The sequence below is a fragment of the Zingiber officinale genome, chromosome 8B, assembly GCF_018446385.1.
Source record: "Zingiber officinale cultivar Zhangliang chromosome 8B, Zo_v1.1, whole genome shotgun sequence".
Classification (NCBI taxonomy): Eukaryota; Viridiplantae; Streptophyta; class Magnoliopsida; order Zingiberales; family Zingiberaceae; genus Zingiber; species Zingiber officinale.
The window spans coordinates 33,925,623-33,936,717 of NC_056001.1; the positions used below are offsets into that span (position 1 = coordinate 33,925,623).

At 36.7% G+C, this 11,095-nt stretch overlaps 2 protein-coding genes across 3 annotated transcripts; one reads left to right on the forward strand and one right to left on the reverse strand.

The window, feature by feature from the left end:
- Window positions 1–951: 951 nt before the first annotated feature.
- On the forward strand, window positions 952–1,383 carry LOC122013662. Its single transcript, XM_042569903.1, has one exon. The coding sequence runs from the start codon at window positions 952–954 to the stop codon at window positions 1,381–1,383; it is 432 nt and encodes a 143-aa protein (XP_042425837.1).
- An 8,455-nt stretch (window positions 1,384–9,838) lies between these two features.
- LOC122015107 lies at window positions 9,839–11,036 on the reverse strand. Of its 2 annotated transcripts, XM_042571797.1 has the most exons (2): window positions 10,901–11,036; window positions 9,839–10,826 (listed from the first exon to the last, which is right to left on the reverse strand). In XM_042571797.1, exon 2 carries the CDS (start codon window positions 10,782–10,784, stop codon window positions 9,969–9,971), a length of 816 nt encoding a protein of 271 aa, XP_042427731.1. In that variant the 5' UTR covers window positions 10,785–10,826; window positions 10,901–11,036; the 3' UTR covers window positions 9,839–9,968. The 2 variants fall into 2 exon arrangements, with proteins under 2 accessions (XP_042427731.1, XP_042427730.1); XM_042571796.1 differs by having other exon boundaries at window positions 9,839–11,026.
- Window positions 11,037–11,095: the final 59 nt, after the last annotated feature.

An 11,095-nucleotide genomic window follows, 5' to 3' on the forward strand; every position in this document is an offset into this window, starting at 1 on the left:
GCTTTTGTGGGCTTTGTATCTGCGATGTTTTGTGGACTTTACATTTGTGGGTTTTCTTTCTGTTATTTCGCTGTGTTTCCATTGCAACCATGTGGACTGTTAGTGATATAAACTGCGTGGATGTTGTTGTTTTGTTCTAGCCGAGTAGGCTGTATTATATAAACTACGTGGTTATGTATGTTCCAGTCGTGTGGGCTTATGAATATGTTATTATGTCGTTTGTGTATGTATATTACTTCATATTGTCACCGGTACAAGGGAGGTGCTGTCCGATTTTCGATTGGACACCCTTACTTTCGGGCTGTGATAATTTTTGGTATCAGAGCAGGTTTACGATGCCTGTTATTTTTCATGTTTTGGATTTTCGAGTTAATCTGATACCAATTTAGTGGTATCAGAGCAAGTTTCGTGATCTAGATTTTTGAGTTGATCTGATACCAATTTTTGGTATCAGAGTAGGTTTATAATGTCTATTGTTTTTCGTGTTCTGTATTTTCGAGTTAATCTGATATTAATTTTTGGTATCAAAGTGAAGTTTTATGATGCCTATTTTCGGTGTTTTGGTTGTTTTGTTTTTATTTTGTAATTTGATTCCTCGATGTGACTTTAGAGTTTTGGGACCAGACAACAGCAGAATATCTCCGAGCTATAGGATGTAAGTAGTCTACTGCTAAATTATTCCCCTAACGGTACTATATACTTATGACTAACAGGAATGACACGAAGAGGGTCGACTATTATGTGCACCCGTGGACAAGGTCGACCACGAAAACAACTCACGGTGTTAATGAGTCATGAACCTGCTGCTCAGGGGATGGAGTCTACAGGAAACCCGAATGAGATTGATCAGGTAGCAAAGATCGGAATCCTCCAACCTCTACAAGGGAGCATGAGTTACAATCGCAGGGAGTACCACCTTCTATACCTGCTCCAGACACTACTGGTTGGGTGATGGATAGAGCCCGAATATCTTTGTTGGCGAAGTCTGTAAAAGATTGTATTACTCTATTCCATGGTGGCGTTGATCCTTGGGTGGCTCGTAGCTGGTTAAAGAACTTGGAGGGTACATTTGGGTACATGAAGTGTACAGATGAAGAGAAGGTGGAGTTGGCTACATATCATCTTCGGGATCAGGCCGTCACTTGGAGGGACATGCAAAAGACGATCTTTGGGGAACAACACATCACGTGGCCGATGTACCGAGAGGCGTTTGAGAGGCAGTATTTTTCGATTACATTTTGTCTAGCTCACCGTCAAGAGTTTCTAAACCTCAAGCAGGACGACCGTTCTGTGATGGAGTATAATGCGGAATTCAGTAGATTGGCTGAATTTTGTCCTCATCTGGTGGCTCAGGATTATGATCGGATGCATCAGTTTACTTAGGGACTCGCGACATATATTCGGCTCAAGATGTCATGATTTTCTGGTAGCTCGTATCGAGAGGTTTTAGATCGGGTGTTGTTCATTGAGATGACTCAGCAACAGGTGACTCTGGAAAAAGATAATAACAAACAGATGACACAGAAGAAAGGGAAAAGGGGCAAGAGCTCGCAGGTTACTTTTGGAGGGTCCTCTCCACCTCAAAAGACAAGGCGAACCTCGGATGGGGGTTCTCATTCTTCTCAGCGAGACCGGAAGAATGACTTTGGTGGGGCCATGTGTTTTTAGTGTGGCTCCAAAAGTCATACCAAAAATGATTGCCTGTTGGATCATGCTATATGCTTCTATTGTAAGCTTCCAGGGAACGAGAGCCGGAATTGCACCTGAAGGCTCAGTTGGAGATGACTAAAGATACCACTCAGGGAGGGCGACCCGCCCAGCCACGACAGTAGAAAGGACCTCAGAGGGCTCAGAATGCTTCATATCAACCGCAATCGCCGGGCCCCCAAGGAAAGGTATATCATATCCAGAGTCAGGAGTATCCAGTGATGCCAGCAACCACACAGTATTTTACTGCAGCATCTTCCCATCAAGTGTACCCTATATAGCAAAACCTTTCCTCTCCATCTCAGCCTTACTCAGCATTTCAACCACATCCTCAGTACCAGTATCAGCAGTTAACTATCGCACCTCCAGTTCCACCTCAGACTGTTCCAGCGATGCCACCACCGAGCTCAAATGTGGGGCATGTTTATGCAATCACGCGAGAAGAGGTGCAGCGGGCCGAGGGATTGGTCTTCTGGGGTAAGGTCTCAGTTTATACCTTTATTAATAATATTATGAACAAAACGTAGAGACGGATGCCCAAGACGTGCACGCCACGAGAATTTATCCGTGCGTTCTCCAACAAAGGGTTTGAGAGAGGTGGGTCGAAGATGATAAAGACCGTTTGTAGTGTCCCCTTGGAATAATATAATTCCTATCGTGGGATCCTTCACAAGACAATGATTAGGATAAAATTTTAAAAATAAATTATTATCAAGAGCAAACTTACGGACAGAAAGCAAATTTTTAGTAATAAAAGGAACATGAAGAGTGTTGTGCATGCGAAAAGTATGACCATATGAATGAAAGGATGTGTTTCCAATGTGAGCAATTTGCAAACCTAAGTCATTACCTATTTGTAGCATGTCAAATCCATGATAAGGTGAAGCTTCTGTAAGAATATTATACTCCGGTGTAACATGATAAGTTGCTCCAGAATCCGGATGTCATCCTGGGGTTTCAAGAACTGATGTCATTGCATTAGGAGGGATGGAGAGTGAAAATGCTCCAGAATTAGATGATTGAGTACTAGATTGCCAAGATGAGGGAGAGAGTCGACTTGATGATACAGGTTCTCCATGAAAAATTTGAATCATATCTTTTATAACAATTTTGAGCATAATGACCATAATTGAAGCAAATCTGGCAGCATCCTCGACCTCAACCTCTATCTCGACCTCGACCTCGACCTCGGCCTTAGAAACCTCCAAACTGATTTTGTTGACCATATTGGGAAGGAGGTTGATTATGATGTTGATTAGGTTGTGGAGCCTTGCTAAGCATGTGTGCCGATAAAGATAGAGAATTTGACATCCTTTGAGATTGAATTTGTAGAAGTCTTTCATGAGAGGATAACATACCATGAAGCATTTCAAGTGACACTTGATCCATGTGAGTCATCATGCTAGGAACAAAACTATCATATTGAGGACCTAAATATGAAAGAACATGCATTAATAGTTCTGGATCAGAGACTGGATGTCCAATTGCAGCTAGGTTATTGGCAATGGTCTTGACTGATTGCGTATAGTCATTGATGGAGGTATCTCCTTGTTGTACAGACTGTAATTGTAGACGAAGCTGGAGAACTCATGCTTGAGAGTGAGATGCAAAAGAATGATCAAGAGCTTCCCAAACCTGGCGTGAAGTGTTGAGCCCAACGAGCATAGAAAGTATATACTCAGTAATTGATGAAATTAACCAAGTCAAGACTAATTGATCCTTTTTAAACCAAATAGTATAGGATGAATCATCTTTTTGAGATGGGGATAAACTACCATCAACATGACCAAGTAAATCATGAACACAAAGTAAAGGAAGAAATTGTAATTTTCATAGTAAATAAGTATTATGGTCAAGTTTAACGGAGAAAGAAGGAATCGTAAGAATTTAAAAAAGAGGTATTTTGTGATGGTGAAGATATTTTAGTAGACTTGAGAGAAGACATATATTTTTTTCTTTTGCTTCTTTTTCTCTCTTTTTTTTTGTCTCTCTCTGCTTTTTTCCTCATTTTTTTCTTCTCTTCTCTCTCTCTCTCTGTTTTTTCTCGTTTTTTTTTCTCTCGGTTTTTTTTTCACATTTATTTTAGAAAAGGCCAAATAGAGGAGGGGAAAACAAAAAAAAACAAAAAAAAAAGATTGTTACTGTAGTTGTCGAAGTTCCCAAGGTTGCCGTACAAATTAGCAAGAATGGACGTTGGCGATGAGACTGTAAGATGTTGCTGGAGCATGCTGATCTTTAGATTGCTCCAATTTGTTGTTGTGCTCCAAGATGTTCACGTTGTTGCTGACTAATGTTGTAGAAATCTGGTACTGAAATTGAGGTGCTGAAAGAGGAATTAAAGAAGGGAGAAGCTAAATTTTGAGGGAAGATAAGGAAAAGGAAGGATCATGGCTTTGATACCATGTAGAAATCAATAGGTAGAGGAAAGAAATAATATAAAGCCTTTTGATAATCTTATTATTAAAGCCAATAGATTTATTTATATAAATTTTCCAAAACAATAATGGAAAGATTAAATAAGGCATACAATCACAATAATTATAAACATAGTAATATAATTGACTTAGAAATATTATTTTTACTATTTGATTCATGTCGATCTTGATTGTGTGCCAAATATAATAAATCCTAATTGATTAAAATCAATTAAAGATTATTTCCATTATTGTCATTAGTCTGGTCGCCAAGGTGATTATCCAATCGTCTAGAGTTGAGCTCACCTGAATCCAACTCTGGCCTTCTCCTCGAGCAGTCTTCCTCCTTGGCTTCTCATCCCTCAAAAGTGTTGTCCGTCCTTCTCGCCTGCCGATGGACTTTCCCGCAGCTCTTCAACCCTCGGATGCACCGAGCCCATCGACTCACTTCCCGAGCCATCCTTCTCACTTGCTACATCTTTCACTCAATTTCTTATGTTCCTAAGTCCTTATACACTTATACACAAGGGATCAAAACTGCAGAGTCTAACATAATACAGTTGATCACATCAAAACCAACCCGAGGTGCTTATAATCTCCTCCTTTTTTATGTACATTAACCCAAGTTAAGTTAGGGTAAAACAAATAATAAAATAATTTATTATATAACAAATAATTTATAATTTAGTACAAATAATAAGTTTATAATAAATACAAGAAAAATGTTATACCTTCCACTTAACTTAATCTTCAATGTCTCTCCCTTTGATCACATAAAAAAAAAAATGATTAAGGAAAACATGAAAAAAAAATTAGAAAAATATTGGAAAATTTTTCTAGGAGTTTTAAATAGAGTAAACAAGAGTATGCCTTTTTACTAAAATTATTTTTCAAAGATAATAATAATTTTTTACCAATTAATTCTCTATTTGTACAAAAATAATTTAAAAATTATTTTCAAGTTTCAAAAAATGATGAAAATTTTTGTCATAGTCAAACAAAAAAAGTTAGACCAGAATAAAAATTTTCACAATAAACATATTTTTATTTTACCCAAAATAAATATTTTTCAGCATAAATAATAATTTTTAAATTTAAATGATTAAAAATAAAATTATTCATCTAAAAATTTTGCTAATTTTTCTAAACATAAAAAATATTGTGATCTTTAGCCAAAAAAAATTAGGTTTTTCAAAACTAATTTTTGTAAGATTTAAAATTTTAAAATTTAATTTTTTTGATAAAAAATTATATAATAGTCGAAAAATCTCAAAAAATTTTAAGCTAACATAAAAATATAATTTATTATCACAAAAAATTAAGCTTTTTAAAAATTAATTTTTGAATGAAAAAAATTATAAATTAAAAAATAATATAACAATAAAAAACTTTAAAATTTTTTTCTATTAGCAAATAATATCTTCATTTTCACATGAAAAAAATTTAAACCAAAAATATGAATCATAGGTTTACAAACTAATTATTTTTTATAAAAATATATAAATTAAGATAAATTAATTAAAGGATGCATATTAATTCAACAGGCCAAGCATGATTTAGGAACTAAAAAAAAAATTCTACCTACTGAATTAATTAAATATTTTCTAGGAATATAATTTCTAGGCACTTTTATTATTTTGCCTCTATGATTTCTAACATACCAATTAAGTCTTCTATAATTTTTGAAATTTAAAAATCATGAGAAATTTGAGTTTTAACATGTAGTCTTTTTTCAACAATTCTATTTACTCTTTTAGTTTTTCATTTTTATTCTTAAGTTTGTCAAAATTTTCAACTAAGTATGCATAGTTTTTCTTTGAATCTAAATATTTTGACCGAGTTTTACATAGAGATCTAAACAACATTTTGATACATTCATATAGTTGATCGGAAAGAAGGTTATGTACCTCACTTTTCATTTAAGACTCATAGGTAAATGCTCCTCCTTTATTGTTTCTCGCTTTCAAAGTGACTTCATCGTCTTCAGGTAGGTGTTTAGCTATTAGTGTTGTTCCTACAATCTCTTCAATCTTGGAGTCTTCTTAAATGAATCGATATCCATCGAAGAGTCGGATTCTACCTCTTTTGGTTCTTCATGGAGTTCCAAGAACTTTTCCCAAAGTTCTTTGTCGCAATTATAGTTGTCGATTCTTTCGAGTTCTTGAGCAGGCAAATACTTAGAAGATGGATCTTCGCCTTACTATTTGCCATAAATTTGTTGTGCTACTTTTTAGTCTAATAATGCTCCTCGAGTTCTTTTCCATCTTTGCTTTTGGACACTTCAAAAGCATATTTAATTGTTAATAAAATATTAAAATCAATTTTGACAGACACCTCCATATGTCGCTTCCAAAACACAAACTCCCCCTCCAACACTGGTGGGTAGATACTAGATCTGATCATCTTTCTTTTACTTTAGCTGCAGTTAGTCCTTCTAAAGCAGTTGGACTCTAACATCAATTATAGGTCAAGGTAGGCCGGCTATATGGGTGAATAACCTACACGAACAATTAGGAATTCTTTTGCTATTGATCTTAGCAAAGACATGTAACGACCCGACCCTTTGGCCTCTTGGGCGGCCCTTGTGGCAGCCCACTAGCGACCCTTATGTCGTCGGCCCATTTGACGACCTCTCATGTCGTCGACCGACGACCCTTTGGTTGTGCCGTTACTCACTAGGACTTTCCACCCCTGACCAATGGATTTTTCCCTTCCCGAGGATTCGAACTCTAGACCTCCAGGCTTAAGTACTAGAGTTTATGAATCCTGGTAGCCAAGTGAGTATAACTTGGAGTAAGAATGTTAAGTTTCGTTCTCAATCCAAGTTTAACTTCTAAAGGGAAATTTGGATTAATAATGTTAAGCATCGTTTGCAATCCAAATTTAACATTAGTAGAGCACATGGGTAGCTAGGATAGTTCTATGCTTGTACAAATTTTTGTACAGGGGAACTAGGACGATATTCCGAATAGCAACCAACACCTGGAGCACCTCCAGGCACTCGAACCTCCAGGCACCTGGACAAGCTCCAGGCACCGGTAGCCCTTTTTCTAGCCTTTGTTTTTCTGTAATATAGAGTTAGTCCAACAAGCAATAATATGTAAAACAGAGTAATATTTAATAGTCTCTAGACTGTCCGATCATGACTTTAAGTTTTTTTGAAACTCTAGATCAAATCGATATCTATTGTTCCCTCTATGGGAAATGCATCCTCACATACCCCTCTCAGGAAAGTTTACTTTTTGCCAAACCGGTCCTCCAAATCGTTTAGAATTTTTCTTAGCATCCGAGACCTTAAGACTTCCTGTTAGATGTCCGAACTCTAACCCATGCAATCTTTCACCTGGTGTCCGTGACCCCCAGAACTTTTACCTAGTGTCCTCGACCCTAGGATTTCTGCTCGGCGTCCTCGACCTGCTAAGACTTTGCCCAATCCCCCGAACCAGGACTTCCTTGCCTAGCTGCAACTAGGACTTTCCACCTACCTAGTGTCCACTAGGACTTCTTTGCCTAACCTCAATTAGAATTTTCACCTTGCCTAAGACTACTTAGGACTTTCTTGCACACTTAGTCAAACTTACCAATACAATAATAGGACTTAATTTTCAACTCTTTTCTAATATCAAAACTTAGGTTCAATTATCTAGTGCTCCTTGCACCAACACATAATATCTAACTTTAATACATTGTTATTTATCAAAACCTAAATTTGACCATTGATACTAACTACACCAACACCATGCTCCCAAGCAGATATTCTCAAATAGTGTGTACTTCCCATATGGTTGATGTCTTAGACGAATATATTGGGGTATATCACAAGTCCCCCCATCTTGTCGAACCATGGAAAGATTGATAATGCTCAATGATGGATGTAACATCTGCCTTAAATGTGTACTTGAGGTGATTATTGGACAACTACACCGCATTCCTCTCAATCATTTAAACTTCTCCGCTCATTCCACATGTACATCGCATATGGTTACTATGGCTGAGGCATCAACGAGTGGCTGTTGCGTATAAGACTGACATCTTCCTATTTTAATTGGTTGCTCCCATAGTCATCATATTGCACTTTTTTACGACATATGCAATTTCAGTCATTCCTTGAGAACAACATCAAATATAAAATGTGGGCGAAAATTAAAAAGGCGTCCATCATTTACGTTTTTGTTACTTAGATGCTTCATTTTTTATTAAAATCAAATGAGCGCCCCCATTTAAAGTGACTTGTCTAAAATACTCTTATATTATCTGATCATTTGACTATGTAGAAACTAGTTTCTACAATTGCAGAAGCTAACATCTAGCTTCTACAATTTTAGAAGCTAACATCTAGCTTCTACATTACATTTTCTGGTCATTCGGCCGTGTCGAAACTAGTTGCTAGTTTCTATAATTGTAAATGCTAGATTCTACAACGTGTAGAAGCTAGATGCTAGTTTTTACACGTTGTATAAGCTAGTTGCTAGCTTCTATAAAAGTGATTTTATATTATTTTGATCTTGCTTGTTTGAATAATAATCTAGTTAAAATAACATTTCAATGAGCAAAATAAATAATTTGAATTTTGACATTTATTATATTTCAAATGAACATTATTGATTATGATCGACCATGTAGAAGCTAGCATGTAGCTTCTACAACGTGCATAAGCTAGTTGCTAACTTTTACAATGATGACTTTATATCATTTTAATTTTATTTTTCTAAGTGATAACTTGATTAAAATAATATTTCAACGAGCAAATCAAACGATCAGGACTTCATGATAATCATTATATTTAAAATGAACATGATTATTTATAATGATCGAGTATGTAGAGATTAGCATGCAGCTTTTATAATGTATAGCAACTACATATTAGTTTTTACAAACAAAGCTGAATTTAGGAGTATTGTCAAGATAAAATTATAAAGGATATTCATTTAACTTTTTTTTTTAAAGAAAAAATGACACTAATTTAATATTTCTATTAATTTGGGGAGTCATTTTAATTTTTGCCCATAAAATGTTAATAGATAAAATAGAGGAGGACTCGCTGATACTGAGTTTTCACATTAGTAATATTAAATTATTTTCCCCGTTTTATTTGATATATTAGTTTAATTTAACATCATAAGAAAAATATGTACAAAGTAAAAAATACTGAAAATTTTTATTGTGGCAATGAATTCCCTTCGTTGTCACATCCCAAGAAGGATTTATTGGCGAGTTGTAGAAGTGACGAAAAGATAGGCTTTAGGAGAGGTAGATGCGGCTTTGGTAAGCTTTGTCTAGGACAAATTATTCGTGACTTTTACTATTATAAGAGATAAAATCCGCATCGAAAAAATTATTCATTTATTAAAATTAGCTAAATGAAAATCATTAACTGAATGCATTAAAATGAATTAATTCCAATCCACCCTCATCAAATTTATACTCGGTCCTGCCTCCAATAAACACACATTAATGCCAATTCAATTAAATTCTATTAATTATATCTTTTTGTATTATATAAATGATTTTTCTCTGATTTATCTTTTGAGTAAATTCGAACCGTTTATAAAAGTCGACTTTCAAATTTTGATTCTCTAAATTATTTCTTTGAGCATTTTACCACCACACCACATTCATGGGGCAATCATGTTATATTCGTCAACTTCAAAAGGTTAGAGGCGAATTAATTATATAATAACTATAATAATAATAATAATAATAATAATAACATTTCATACTTAAAAATTATATTATTATTATTCTTATATTAATCATCAAAACTAACATTTCATACTCGAAAAGGAACCAACGATCATCAAATTTAACATTATACATTAAGCATTAGCTTGTTAGCTTTTTGCCCAACTATCGAGCATGCCCGAACTTGTGATCCTCCATGCTCCGGCCATGATCAACAGATATTGGATTCATCAACCGGTACTGGTTTCCGGCTGCCGGGCAAGATCCTGACGACTCTACTCTCCCCATGCAACCATGGCCAAGTCCCAAGTGAAGCCTTTCCCTCTCCAGCTCCTGCTTCGCATTCCTCCTGAGACAATGTTTCCTACTAGCTGAAGCAGTGCTCACCGTCTGTCTACTAGTTCTGCCGTTACAACCTCCGACCGGCACTGGCAGAGCGTCCAGCCCCATCAGTTTGGCGACAACTCCAGGCTTGCACCAAACAACACTCTCCCCAGCCACAGTCGGAGGCAGACACAAATTCCTCTCTAGGTCCAGCTGATAACTAGGCCTGCAAGATGCACCCAGGAACTTGCCATAGCAGGGCCCTATTCGTCGGCCTCCCTCAAAGTCGCTGGGCCTCGCTCTCAAGTTTCGGAATGATGACCGGCACATTGCATCTCTCCCGTCAAGCGAGAAGCGTGGATATTGGCTCAAAGCACTCTGTGCTGAACGGAGAATGTCGGAGTTGTTAACGCATGACATCCTCCGGGGGAGCTCACCGAATTCATCCACCCCATCCCTTCTTGTGGCCTTTTCCTCCATGTCCAGTTCTAGGATCATCTGCTCCAGTGTCATAGGGCTGCCTGCTGCATGGCTCTCCTCCATGTATGAACCGACGACTGACGAAGCAGCAGCACAGGACATATCGGCTTCAGCTTTCTGCTTCAGGGTGGATGTGGAGTTGACACCATGACAGAAGTTTCTGAATCCTCTCTTCATCTTGGATCCAAAGTCGTTTTTGAGAAGAAAAAGCGAAAGGTCCTTCATGAACATGACAGCTGAAGATGAGGGGAAGAAGATAATGGTGGCCATTTAAAAGGAGGTGCCCCACCTACCTACAACCGTGAAGGAAATGAATTTGAGAGGTTTGAGCTGGTAAAGCTTGTAAAAGCCATCACATGACAACAGATGCAGCAGCTTTCACAAGAACTCACAGGGGTATTATGACTGTTCTATGACATTAAATTGATATATGCTATGCTGGGCTTCTCATAATCCAACTAACCGACCATTAGCGTTAAAGTCAGAAT

Coding starts and splice junctions, on each gene's coding strand:
- LOC122013662 (XM_042569903.1), top strand. CDS start 952: ATGGATAGAGCCCGAATATCTTTGTTGGCGAAGTCTGTAAAAGATTGT.
- LOC122015107 (XM_042571796.1), bottom strand. CDS start 10,877: ATGGCCACCATTATCTTCTTCCCCTCATCTTCAGCTGTCATGTTCATG.